Genomic DNA, 14,140 nt, shown 5'->3' on the forward strand with positions numbered 1-14,140 from the left:
CACCCCTCCTCCCATGGGGCAGGGAGAGGAGGACAGCGTGAGGGGGGGGATGGGTGTATTTGACTTGGGAGAGCTGATTTGGGAAAAGGGAGGGGGGTGGGGGGTGAGAGCATTTACATAAAAAGGCCAAAGTGAGATTTTTGCCTCCATTTTTCATCCACACATTTACTGCACTGATGTTTCAAACCCCAAAACTCCAAATTACAGTTGTTTCTCTCCACAGAGGTTCCTTGAATTAACTTTACTAAAAGAAAGTGGCCTGCACACAAAGACGTGGATATTGGATTATGGCGGCGTTTTAAGAAGTCACATGATGCTCTTGGACGGCGTACCGGCTCGGCTCCTTGTCACCTCTGGTTGGCGACTGTGGTGGTGGGACAAGTGACTGCATGTGGCTGTGGCTTATCTAACCCTACACATGGATGTTGTCTCTCTCTCACACACACACACACACACACACACACAGACACACATTTGTTTAGTGAATCATGGGCCAGCCAGCGTAACAGGTTTGAGAGTTTTGTGCTGCAAGTGACATTTGACAAATTACTTTTGGGGGAATTTGTGTCTCATTGTGAGTTTTGCAGCAGGTTTTTCAGGCTGGAAATATTTGTGTGCTTCTAAAATTTTCCTCTGGACGTTACACAACATTTCATTTCTCCTGTGAGGGGGGGGGGTGGGTTCACTTCAGTGTCACAACTGGAATCAGAATTGGGGTTTATTGCAAATAAAGGGGATCTATATGAATTTTATAAACACCAGAAACAAATATGTACGATATTGACATTAAGTTTAGAATAGTTTCTTTGACATTATTGAAACATAATGACTTTAATGTTTAAATGTTTTTTTCATAAACTTTCTATAAAGTTTCTTTTTCCAAACACACGAGCGGAGGTCCAAGGTTAATTGAATTAATTCGATGTCATTGAAACAAAAGCTGCCCTGGATCCTGACGTGTGACTTTTATCTATTTCATTACCGATCGTCCGTCCCAAACACGTGTCTGTCACCTCCAGGTCCCTGTGGTATCATGCTCCTGTGATTTTCCTCAGTCCCATTGAGTCGGTCTTATGTTTGCGACCCCCGCCCCCACCGTGGGGCTAATTAAAACAATTTCAAGGACAAAGGAGGGGAGCCCATTGTATCACACAACCAGCAGTGCAACGGATATGGTGCCACAGGGGCACAGTGGTGGAGGATTAGCGGCCCTTCGCAGGCGCAGATGGACACATCAGCCACCCGCCGGGGCCAGAGATGAGAGCGTGAGCGGGACCCCGGCCTCGAGGGATCGTTTATGGGAATGTAAATACAGTCAGAAGATATTTAATGAGATTATGAGTCAGGGCAGGATCAAGGGAAAGAGAAGTGGATCTTTATCTGATTTGACCTGTTGCTCTGCAGCAGAAGAGGCACATTCGGGCCTTTTGAATCACGTTTCACCAGACTCATTATGTTGCGGTACATAAAAACACAATTATATGATATATTAAATACTATATATACATAGATATGAAATCTGTTTTGTGTAATTTAAAAAAAATCTGTCAACGAGTCAGACTTATTTATGAGAGCAACAACAACAAAAAACTTCCAACACTCAGATCTTTTTTCTCCACATTCCTGAGCCGTGCAGAATCCCGCCCCTTTCCCAAAACACAGAGATCTGCTGGTGACAAATCTTCAAGCTGACTTCCTCTCCTTCCTTTCAACTCAAGTAACGGCTCAATGCACTGGATTCCCTCGGTTCCTGACTCACATCCTCCGCCGCCATAATATTTACGCGGCCTATTCAGAAGTCATCAAATTGCCGAGTGAATCACTCCAGCGGCACCGGCTCGTCTCCTCGCATCACGACTAATTATCTGAATATTACTCTGGGACAAGGTGATATAGGAAGCAGCTGTTTGACGGAGGCGCTGCAGCACGTTGAGCAGGAGTCTGACAAACCCGAGGTGTTGACAGTGAACATCTCATCCATGCTTTCAAGGCGTTGTTGTTATCTCTGAGGCCAGGCCCAACTTATCTGACTGGAGGAACTGTATGTGAGCAGAAACAATAGGCCTGATTGAGTGCATTCCCCAAAAGGTGTTAGGTTACACGGGCCTGGTCTATTTAATAGATGATATCTGTCTGAGGGGGATTTGGTCACGTGATCTTTATCAGTCGCCTTTTTTTTTGTTGAGAAATGCTTCATCATCCATAACCTGACATGAGGTTGTGCTAACAGGAAGTAGCCCGGGGCCGTGTGATGAGGTGAAACCAGGGTCTTAATAATAAAAATATCTGTTATAAGTTTTCAGCGTGAAGTATTTTAACTTGTCACGTCCAACCGGAACAAGCGAGTCCACATTAAAAAAAAGTATTTTACTTCCATTCAAATCTCATCCTCTACCTGATTGTACATTGGTACAAAAGCCCACATACCCCCTACTTTTTTTTTTTTAAAGCCGCAATAATGCAATTAGCCTAACAAAGAAGATGGTAATCCATGAGCCAGTATGAGTGCATGGGTGGGGTGCATCTGTAATGACCCAAGAATGACTCTGAGGAATTTTCACACCAATAAGCTGCAGGAGAGCCAGACTCCTCCGACTCTGCAGCAACACACATTCATATAGTGCTAAAAAAAACATTTTTGCATTCAATTCAAAAAGGCCACTTCCTGTGTTTCCGCCTCAGGTTGAAATGTAAATGATTTTTAAAACACGCTCCTAAAGCGCAGGCCCTTTCATTCAAGTTTGCAGAGCAGCCACTTACACAGTATTTACAGATATCACTCTGACACATTATCAGACCACCAGCAGTTTCATAGCTGGGGGTTGAATCACATATGCTAATAAAGCAGATGTCCACAGTCCTCAACACATTCCAGGCAGCCAATAAAAACAAAGCGTCTTTCTTTCCTCAAGGAGCAGAGCCCCATCTCCGACTGTCTCCAACAGTCACAGAGCTTCATATAAACATTTGGTGTTATAACCCGGCGACGCTTGCTCCCTCCCCGCCGCCGCCGCCGTCTCTGAAACAAGCAACTCGATCCCTCCCGATGACGGCTCCGCTCGTTTTGGGAGCACTCTGTGTGTTTGGCCAAGGTGCGGGCCCTCGTCTGAAAAACTTTCCATGACACTGGAAGTTTCGGGCCACGTCTCTGTGTCTCTGCCGTCCACTGTGCCCCGACTCCCGCTGGATTCATCAGCCATTGTTGTCCCTGCACAGGCATTTATTATGTCACTGCAAACATAAGCTTTGTCCTCAGATGAAGGATCAGCCAGGGTTCGTGCCCTGAAGGGGTCAAACAAACAGCAAATATGGACAGGCTATGACTTAGATCTTGGGGTTGGGTTGACATTATGGTGGCAGGGAGATAATTTCATTTAAGGCAGAAGGGGACAGAGGCCACATTTTGTGATTTTACTAGCAGCAACCAAAGAAGTGACTCTTTGTGGTGACTTTAGTTAAAGCAGAGCAATTATCTTATCTCCTCTCACTGCCCCCATCACCATCTCCTTTCTGTTCGACCATATCAGAATGAAAACAAGGACGTTTCCTGGGTGTGTTGCTGACTAAGGCTGAAAATAACCAGAATTATCACTGGTAAGTAAAATGTATTTTTACACTGAAAGTACCTGAGTTGACCCCGATTAACCTCAACCTCAGCGGATTTGAGACTAAAACCATTTGAGTGAGAATAAAAAACGTTTTCTGGTGCAATTTATGAATTAAAAGAAATTTGGAAACTTACACGAGAAACTGTTTTTAAAAAAAACCTTTCCTGTAAAGTTGCTGAATGTAAACAGCGTCATGATTCACGCTGCTTTTATAATTGAGTCATATTCACCCTGGATTCTTGTTTCTCCTCCTCGTTGAATTAGAATGAATTTGGCAGCGGTCGTATCTGTGAGCATTAAAAGCTTTGGAAGCAGGAAAGGTAAACACTGACCTAAGCACACACGCACACACACGCACACACACACACAGAGACACACACACACGCACACACACACACACTAACAATGGCTTGTATGTGTAAAGATCAGATTTCCATCATGTTTGTTTTCTTAGGATAAGGCATGTGAGAACAAAGAAAATACTTTGCTTGCTAGTAACCATCTGTTGAAACCAGCGGAATTTCTAAAATTGAAAATAGTTTTCTTTGGTTTTAATAAAAAAGTTTAATCGGCACAATATTCTATTCTATTAATTTAATACATTTAATAAAGTTAAAACCTCTAAATTGTCCTTTTTTTTTGTTTTACTTTAAATTTCACAAGCATGAATGTAAATTATTGACGAACTATCTACTCACAGTGTAGTGACAGGCTGGTAAAGTAAACAAACGCTCCAGCACACAGAAAGTCACTGTCCTGCTCTCCAAACTATGAGAACGCGGACAGAGAAAACACAAAGCAACATGCTGACATGTGAGAATGATCAGAGGTTGTCACAAAAACCCAGCATAAAAAAACAAATCCTGGATCCGCGCGGCGGCTAAACCTGATGGCCCGAAGACCGACACTTATCCAGCGTTCCCAGCAGCAACTTACATCCCACAAAATATGGAATAAAAGAAAACAATTGAGCGATTGTTCCCCCTTTCAATGCGTGGCACCGGGTGCACGGTCAAAACTCGCAAAAACATTCATTTGTTTAGGGTTAGTGGCACAGAAACAGGGCAGGAAAACAATGGCTAAATGTCTTTGTTGCTCTATCACAAAAGCTGATAGCTGGTTATTTGCATTCACGAGATCACACTCAGCGCTCAGTGCTAAACGGTGAAGCCCACGTCGTTATAAAGGACATTGTTATAAAAAGCCAGTGGCTCTGTGTGGCGGAGCAGGAGATACTGTAGCGTCCCATTGTCGCAGAAAAACAGGACGTTTATGAGCTCAAAATGAAACCCACCGCGCCGACCCCTGAGGACTGGTCTCAAACTGCTGCTTTCAATCTTTAAAAGCAACAACAACAAAAGAGCCTGTCAGGGTAATACTTCCTGACAAGCCACAGATAGAGCAAAACAACACCGTAAACACTCAGAAGCCAAATGAACACACGTGAAAAGGTGCCAGAAAAGGAAGTGGGTGAGATATTTCTATCTAAAAAAAAAACCAAAAAAAGAAACAGGAACATATGAACAACCACCCACGGAGCTGAAATAATCCCACAAACAGAATGTGCCCCCGAAAGTGACGCTATTGATTCCAGTCTTCGGCACATTAGCCTAATAATGTCTTGACAAATAATCACGCTGCTTTCAGAAAAGCAAACAAAGGTGTCTTTTTGTTGCCGGGCTGTGAAGGGGGCTGATCACATCGTCTCGCTCTATCATCTTGTATTTCTATCACACGCACAAGAAAAGAGGATTGAACAAAAAAAAAAAAGACAAGATAAAAGCCTCCAGTGTACCCGAGGAATCAAAACTCACTTAAGATGTCAATAGTGTCACAGTGGACCAAAAAAAAAAGAAAAAAGATGCTTCCATTGGAAAAACAAATCCATATCAATACTTTACCAATCAGTTAATTTCATTAAGGAATTCAATGCCATTTACTCCAGGGACAGCAAATTGTGTGCAAACAAAGCAAAGGTCAGAAATGTATTGTTGAGGCGAGTGACAGATTGTATCTGTGGGAGTGAGGCCCTGGAAAAACAGTTTGCACTCAGTGGCTGTCTGAGCGATTTACAACCACCTCTGATGAGAGAAATTAACTGCAATACCAAATTCACTTAGGGCCGTTTGACATTTTTCACGTCGTTTAACGCACCGGCTCTCGTCTCCTGATGGTCGTGTGTGTGTGTGTGTGCGTGTGCGTGTGCGTGTGTGTGTGTGTGTGTGTGCGTGCGTGCGTGCGTGATCTACTCCCGGCCGTCGTCCTGCTCTCACCTGGCGCTCTCTGGATCGGTTTATGTCCAGATAAAGGAAAGCATCGCAGCTTACGATTTCTTTAAGCAGCTGTGAGTGGAAATGGCTTTTTTTGTTTTGTTTTGTTTTGGTGGTGGAAGACATTTATGACCCAATTCAAAGGCGGACATCTCAAACACAGGAAGGAAGGAACTGAGAAGTGCCATACAGTATCCAGAGATGTGTTTAGAAGCGGCTGCTCCTCCTTTCTGCAGAGAGAAGAAGGTGGAGACACAGGGGAATTAAATACAGAACTTTAGATTAAAGGATTTTTTTAATGTTTTATATGATATTTATATTGTGTATTGTGTGATACCATGCAGCTGTAACCCAGAAGGATTTCCCAGTTTGGGATCAATAAAAGTATATATGGGAAATTAAGTTAAAAAGATTAAATCTAATAAAGCTAATTTCCATGAAATTTGGTGGGGGGGTGTGGTAACAGAAGAACTCAGATAAGGTGTTTTTTCAACATGTTCCTTGATTTCTCAGGGAATAACTCCTGGATCTTGATTCAGGAAACTGATCTAAACGAGTGTGAACAATTTGCTGCAGCTCGATTGAATTTAAGGATTGAATAATAGAACTGTCGGGCGTTGGCAGAGGTCTGAGCTCGGCTGAGGGCCGTTCCTGTTTATTTATAATTCCCTCATGCACACGATAAAATGAAAGCTCTGCAAAGAACGCTTAAAACTCCTCAAGCAAATCACTAAACATGTTGCAGCCCATAGAAAAAAGCTCTGGACTCAGCCGTGATGTCACATATGGACAGAGGTAGGTGTGGGGGGGGGCCCTCCTCCTCAAGAGTGCTCGGGATTAGGGCCTGGAGATAATAGATCAAAGCCACTCAGCGCAGAGCTCTTCTTGGTTTTCCCACATGACGCTCGTCTTCATACGCGACGGAATTTCAAGGAATTTCACGTAATTCCACCTGAAGATCGATCCGGCGACAGACGTTGGTTCTGAAATCACACGAAATGTTCAAAACGAGTCACCGGTGACGCCGCAGATCACCGAGTCTCGACTTGATTAGATCACTTTTATGCTACCTCCTCCAGAAGTAAGAAAATACGTAGCTTGGGGCTCGATCCGTCCCTCCTGACAACCCTTCAGATAAAATTACTCGCAGGCTGTTTCCAGCCTCTATGCTAAGCTAAGCTAGCAGATACAGCCATTTACTCATGTCTCTCATAATCATATATATATATATATATATATAACATTTTGGGGGATAAATTTATTACCCTTCTTATTTGATGAGAGTATGATGCTAGTTAGCTAGGTTAGCTCAGAATTTGTAGCTAACTCTCTGTACTTCAGGACCACATTTCATACAAACACAGGCTAGCAGTTTCCAGCCGCTATGCTAAATTAAGCTAACAGATACAGCTGTTTAGGCTACTCTGGGTATGTTCAGTACGCAGATATTGGTTTTAACAATATGGGGGATACATTTATTTCCTTTCTTGTGAAGTTACAACACTCACATGTCTCATGCGTAAAACCTAAATATAGCTTAGCTCAGTTTAAAGCCTAGCTAGAAACATGCTAAAACAGTTAGCATGGTTTCTCCAGAGATAACAAAAGTTGTTATAACCTCGGAGGTTTAATGAAACGCGGTGTTCGCACGTGACTGTATACCTTCAGGATAAAACAGGCTAGATGTTTCACGCAAGGACATATGTGTTTTTCTCAAAATATCAATTTCGTAATGTAATAGCTACTCAACATTAGCTGAAGTAAAGAAAAAGGTGCAATATTTCTCACATCATAATGGTAAAGTAGCATAAAACCAAGGAGCATTATTGAAGTACAGGCCTCTCGAGTAATTGTACTTGTTACCGGGAAACTTCTACATCAGCAAAACATGAATTTCACTACGTAAAATGCATAATTACTTCAAATGTACATGATGTTTAAAGATGAGTGATTTAATTAATCACACTGGCTTAAATATATGACAACAAAAGGGGGGGGGGTATTGTCATCATACACCAGTCAGACACTTTAACGTTTCACTTTAACGAAGCACAGACCAAACTCGGAGCCGAACGCAAAGAGTCGTTCGTCAACCAACTTCATGGGAGTTCGTGGCGTCTGCATCAGGGGCCATTAGTGCCGAGGAGCACCGGAGAGAAATCAATGGTCAACTGTTCACAGGAGACTCGCATTCAGGTCCCTGCGAATACTAAGTGCTGAGGTCTGAGTGGAGCACGAGCAAGACGGGCACTTTATTGAAAAATCTATTGGGAGAGCAACTTGGCTTTTAAGAAAATAAGACGCTGATGTACAATTGACGACTGCGTGGATTCAGAACGAGGAGCAGAAAATGATTATTTCCAAAAATAAAGACAAAAATAACCACACGTATGCAGCATTTGTAGAAAAAAAAATACTTGAAGGCTGCAACAATCCACAGTTTGAGCAAATAATACGTTTGACTCTCATCGCTCTGCTGCCACCTAATGGACAAATGGGAGGAGAACAAACCACAACACAGGCAAATTCGAATTCAAGTTGTGACCATTATTTTCAGACTTTATTCTTTTACACTTTTTATCGTAGGTTTAGCAGTGATGTCTGCACGTTTTATAACTGAAAATAGAGCGTATGAAACTACAGATGTGTGCGAATGATTACGTTTCATATTCAAAAGCTTTTCAGTGTTAAAATAGTCTGGAGCGATCCACTGTGCTACGACAACAATTCATTATTCTAAAATGTGGAAACTAGAGCAATAATAAAGTTAACGCTGTTATTTTCAGTGGTTAATAATTAAATTAAACGCTAGAAACTAAATACTGATATTTGTCGATGTCCCGCACAAACGTATCCTTCAGAATAAAGAGTTCTTACTGGCAAAGAAATAGCTTATGATGCCGTTACAATCTTTTCATTTTAAGACAAACACACAGGGAGCGCTCGGCTCAGTGTGGGATCCCCTCCAGCGAGTGTGAGTCTGTGTAGAGTGTGTGTGGAGAAAGCTGCTCTATCGTGCTCTGCTGTGGCTGAGTGGACACAATCAGTGGGACGCCATGGATGACCACATTCTGTCCGCCCAGGCCCATGTTCTGCGCCAGTAACGCACTTTCCTCAGGGGGTAAGGCGTTCTCCTCAACCTTAACTGTCAACATGTCCTCCGATGGACCGCACACCACGTTGGGTTGTGTTGCCGCGGTCACCGCGGCGGCTTTCCCCTCTGTCACCACTGTGACCTCGGTGCCGCCCTCCTGGATCAAGGCGTTGAGGCCGTCCAGCTCAGAGCAGGTGGTGATGAAAGCCTGCGTGCTGCTGGAGTCCTGAGCGCTTATGGCCGTCTGCAGCAGCGCCTGGTGGAGCGGGTTGTCGGTGTGGTCGGTGCCGAGCTGCGTCAACAGGACCGTTTGGGGTTCGAGGGAAGCCTCTGCAGCCTGAGACGACCCCAGGGGTTGCATAGGAGTCAGTAGGTTAACCTGCTGGATCATGGAGTTCACCACCATGTCCTGGTTCTCTGGGCTCAGCAGGACCATGCTGGTCTTACCCAGCCGGTCCACGCCTGCTGGGATTAAGGAGTTCTGTTGCCCCAGTGGGTGAGACACGATGATCTTGAGCTGTGCATTGCTGTAAGGAGCCATCGGGTCAGACGGGATGGGGACTTCCAGCTGGGTGGTACACTGGGATGTGATGGGAACCAGGCTGACTGTGTCCGGGCCGGAGAGCTGGAGCTGCAGCACGTTCTGAGCGTCTCTGTGTTGCTTCTTGTGGCTCCGCAGCGAGTCCTCCCTGACGAAGGAAGCATTGCATGCGTCGCAGCTGAAGGCTCGGGCTGCGTCCAGTTTGGCTCGGTACCGGGAGCTGATCGGCTTTGGAGACTCAGCTCCTCCACTTCTCCCTGCTCCCCTGCCGCCTTTCTCCGGCTTATCCGAGTGGAACTTCTTCTTGTGAATGACGAGGTTGCTGCGCTGCTTGGAGGCAAAGTTGCAGAAGTCACATCTGAAGGGTCGCTCCTCCGAGTGGATCCTCTCGTGGACTTTGAGCGCCCCCTTGCTGGAGCAGGAGTATGTGCACTTGGCACACTGCATGGGTTGAAGGGGCTGGTGTTCCCGGGTGTGCTGTCGCAGGGCGGTCTTGTTGGCGCACTTGAAATCGCAGTGCTCGCAGTGGAAGGAGTTCTCGGTGCCATGTTTGATCTGAATGTGAGACTTGAGGTTGCCTTTCATGGCACAGCGGTAATCACAGAACTCACACTTGTAGGGCTTTTCACCAGAGTGAATCCGGACGTGTCTCTTTAGGTCTGAGTTGATTTTGAACTTTGCGTCACACAGCTGGCACTGGAATGGTGCGTCCCCTTTCAAAAATAAAAACAAAGTATATCGTAAAAATAGGGCTCAGCGATCTTAGTCCAAGCAGCTTGTGAGCATTTTAAAAACCAAAGATAAATTGCTGTCAGTCTTTGTAGCAGCAGAGCAGGAGACTGCACCATCAGGGAGACACGGGTTCCTCACAGCTTCTTACATCTCGTGACAACAAGACATCACATGTGTAAAAACTGGGATAAATAATCATCATCGTTCTAAAATTCTTTACTAAATACAGTGAGACACTGAGCGACACTGCTGACTCATCGATTGATATATCTGAGAACTATTGGAAATCCAAAGAACGACTGTGTATGGAGACATCAGTGGTAATTCATATGGGATATTTTGAGAGATAACGTGTGATGGACTTCTGAGCTGAGACAAATATCAGTGGATGTGTTGAAAAAAGAAATCAGGTCTGCAGGTTGGTGCTTTTTGTTGATATCTCAATGTCTTTGTGAGTAATTACAAATTTGTGGGAAAAAAAACATTTGGGATAAAAATGTATCCGCTTGTAAAAATCTAAACGAATTGATGTATTGAAATGATTCTGTGAACATCGTCTGAATATAAAACAAACCAAACTTTTGGTTAATTTTATTCCCATGTTTGATATTCTGTGGGGAAAGGGAACAAGACTTAGAAGATGGAGACGATGACAGACTTTGGTCTCTGGGCCAAGTGGTTTTTGGAGCTTTTTGTAAAAACAGAATATTAATTGTTATAGCTCCACCTTGACCTTATTAATTGTCTGTGCCTGAGAAGTGGCTGGAATTTAGGAGTGAAATATAAGAAGAAAGTATAATGACAATAAAAACAATGAGGAATCAGCATCGAGCTGCTTCGACCCCTAATGACACAGGATGTTTCTTAGTAGTCTATCAAACGCCCGCTGCAGAGGGGTCAGGGTGTGTGTCTGCCTACCGGTGTGTGAGCGGAGGTGCACGGTGAGCTGACTGGAGTTGCGGCTGGCATACGGACAAATCTGGCACTTGAAGGGCCGCTCGTCGTAGTGGATTCGCAGGTGCTTCTTCAGACTGCTGCTGTCGGCCGCGGCGTAGGGACAGTGTTTGCACTTGTGCGGCTTCTCGCCCGTGTGCAAGCGGCTGTGCATGTTGAGCTTGTCCCGCCGGCTGAAGCGCTTGTGGCACAGCTCGCACTCGAACGGCTTCTCACCTGCAAGGCAAGAACAACTTGTGTCAAGATCCAACTCGAGGATCACATGTCAATCAAATCAAATTTTATTAGTAAAGCCCGTATTCATGAATCTTAAAGTGCCTCATGACCCTAACCCTCAATAAAGAGTGAGGAAAAACTACTACTTCTATTATTCCTCTCCCTGGATGGACAGAAGTGCACTAGATGTTGTGTGTAACAGAGCAAATACACAATATTTACAACATTCATTATGTCTAAACATGAATGCAGAGGTGTATAAACGTTTAAAGCTTGACATGTGCAGGGTGGTGACGTACCCGTGTGGGTCTTGAGATGCCGCTCCATGTCTTTTTGGCCATACTGCGTTTTAAAAGTGCAACCTGTGGATGGAGAGACATCGAGCTGTTTACAAGGTGCGTGGAGCCCGTGCACTTTGTGGAAAGTTAATTTAACGTCGACTGGCAGGAAGTACAGTTCTCACGTGGAATGTGTTAGAGTCGTAAACGAGTATGGGGGCACCGACCTGAGAAGCAGCAGCTGTGTCTCTTTGAAGTCAGGGCGGGTTTTAATTTTCTGGAAGGTGTTTTCTGGGCTTTGGTCAGGATCTTTTTGACGCCTCTCATCACACAGGTCTGGTAAGTCTCCTCGAAGACGAACTCGGCACTGGGATCTGAGTGGGACGAGGAAAAAAGGCAGAGTGGGAGTCAACGGTCAAAACATAGGACGAGTGGAAACTGATAAGTTAACATAATATATAGATGCTAGATGAAAATTATATATATATACACAATTTAAACAGGATATATACACTGTCAACAAAATATATACAGTGTAACAGATTGCATATGATTATATAGTGTTTTATATTGCAAATGATTATATAGTGTTATAGATTGCACCTGATTATATAGTGTTATAGATTGCACCTGATTATATAAAGGATTGCACATGGTTATTGTTGCACATGATTATATGCAGTGCAACAGATTGCACATGATGTTATATGTAGTGTTATAGATTGCACATGATTATATAACACACTGCACGTGACCCATTGATTTGCACAAACACAGATGAGTAGTTGCACAGTTGAGTTCATGGCTCAGTCTATAACCTGCACAGTTGAGTGGTGTGAGCCTGAGTTCATGGCTCAGTCTATAACCTGGCGCATGCACACTGGACATCCACAGTGTCTGACCTGTGAGGGCGGACGCGGCACTGGAGCCCGACGGGTCGGTGGCGCCGGCGGGGATCGAACATCCATTTTGCTTGTGGGCCAGAAACACGTCGAAGTTGTTGTACTGTTGTTTGCAGAAGCCGCAGATGTGGATGTCAGGACTCAGCTCCACCACCACGGCGTGACCCGCAACATCTGCACCACAACAACAACAACAACAACAACAACACACAGACACACACACACACGTGGTTTCAGTTTGACTTCACACACCTGACAACAACACAGTGAACACACACGCAGAGGTTGTGTTGTTTTCTTTCTACCTCCCGTGTTGTACGCTGCCATCTTTCCAGCTGGTTCCCGGATCAGCTCATCCTCTGGATCCTCGGGATGCGACGGAGCGACGCGAAAGGGAAGCGACGCAGATCCACGCGTTTCTCTTTTTTTTTTCACGTTAAAATTCTCTGCGCTAAACAACTGTTTACTTCTCTGACAACACGGAGAGGCCTTTGCGACACCCCGCCGGAGGTTTACGGCAGCGGGGGACAAGCATGCGTTTCTGTCGTCCGGGTGACGTCACGCGTTGCTTTTACGGGCAGTGGGAAAATTTGAATTTAACAAAATATATTTAAAAAACAAAATTACATTGTGAAAGATATTCTGTTTTATTTATTTCATTTTTTATGTCAGTTGTTTACATTTATAGTCAGATTATACAAAGCTGCTATATTAAATCATACATTTAATTTATAGCTGAACAGCAATCAAGCCCTCATCTCTGGTGTGTTTTGATTATTTTGATTTACTTTGATTTAATGTTTTTTTTAAATTTGTGTTTCTATTTAATTTGATTAAGTAACAAATACACAGAAATGATTTTTAATTCAGATTTGGAGAAACAAAAACTTCAGTTTACTTCATGAAATATTTTACTGTATATTCTGAGAGTCAAATAATAAAAACACTAATTACAAGTCTGTTATAATAACAAGTTTAAACTGTGTTTTGGAGGAAAGCAGATTGATTTTAGTAAAAGGTCTAATTGTTATGTACAGAATAAAGACAAAGATATGAAAACCAAGATTTATTCTTTGGTGAAAGTCACTGTTATTGATGATGTTTGGGGATTTACGAGCTCTTGAACGCAGCATTGACACAAACAATTGGATTGAGCAGTTTAAAAATAATAAAAACTTTATTTCATTATTTTAAAAACAACAGAGGACCCACTCAAAGAAAACTACAACTTTTAAATATGACATTTTTCTCAGAAAGACACATTGAAATGATTCTTTAGCCTTTAAAACAAGTGTAATGACAGCTCTGCTGCCCCCTGTTGGACGGGAGGTCGAACACAATGACCCACTAACACAAAACGTTGGTTCCTGACTCCTGGATTGAAGAAGCTGCAGCGTTTGCACATTTCAGATTAAAACCACAACACCTGCTGTGCCGCTTTAGATGGAGGTGAGCTTTCTGTTGTAACACACTCAAAGACACACACACACACAAACACACACACTCCAGCAGCTCTGAAGCAGAGGACAATTTACTGGCCTGTTG

At 43.7% G+C, this 14,140-nt stretch overlaps 1 protein-coding gene across 1 annotated transcript; it reads right to left on the reverse strand.

Moving 5' to 3' along the window:
* Positions 1–8,410: 8,410 nt before the first annotated feature.
* On the reverse strand, positions 8,411–13,133 carry zfp64 (zinc finger protein 64 homolog (mouse)). Its single transcript, XM_035160436.2, has 6 exons — positions 12,901–13,133; positions 12,596–12,769; positions 11,921–12,067; positions 11,715–11,777; positions 11,164–11,415; positions 8,411–10,226 (listed from the first exon to the last, which is right to left on the reverse strand). The coding sequence occupies exons 1-6, from the start codon at positions 12,920–12,922 to the stop codon at positions 8,827–8,829; spliced, it is 2,058 nt and encodes a 685-aa protein (XP_035016327.1). The 5' UTR covers positions 12,923–13,133; the 3' UTR covers positions 8,411–8,826.
* Between the last annotated feature and the right edge of the window lie 1,007 nt (positions 13,134–14,140).

This window comes from Hippoglossus stenolepis, chromosome 6, assembly GCF_022539355.2.
Source record: "Hippoglossus stenolepis isolate QCI-W04-F060 chromosome 6, HSTE1.2, whole genome shotgun sequence".
In the NCBI taxonomy this organism is placed as follows: domain Eukaryota; kingdom Metazoa; phylum Chordata; class Actinopteri; order Pleuronectiformes; family Pleuronectidae; genus Hippoglossus; species Hippoglossus stenolepis.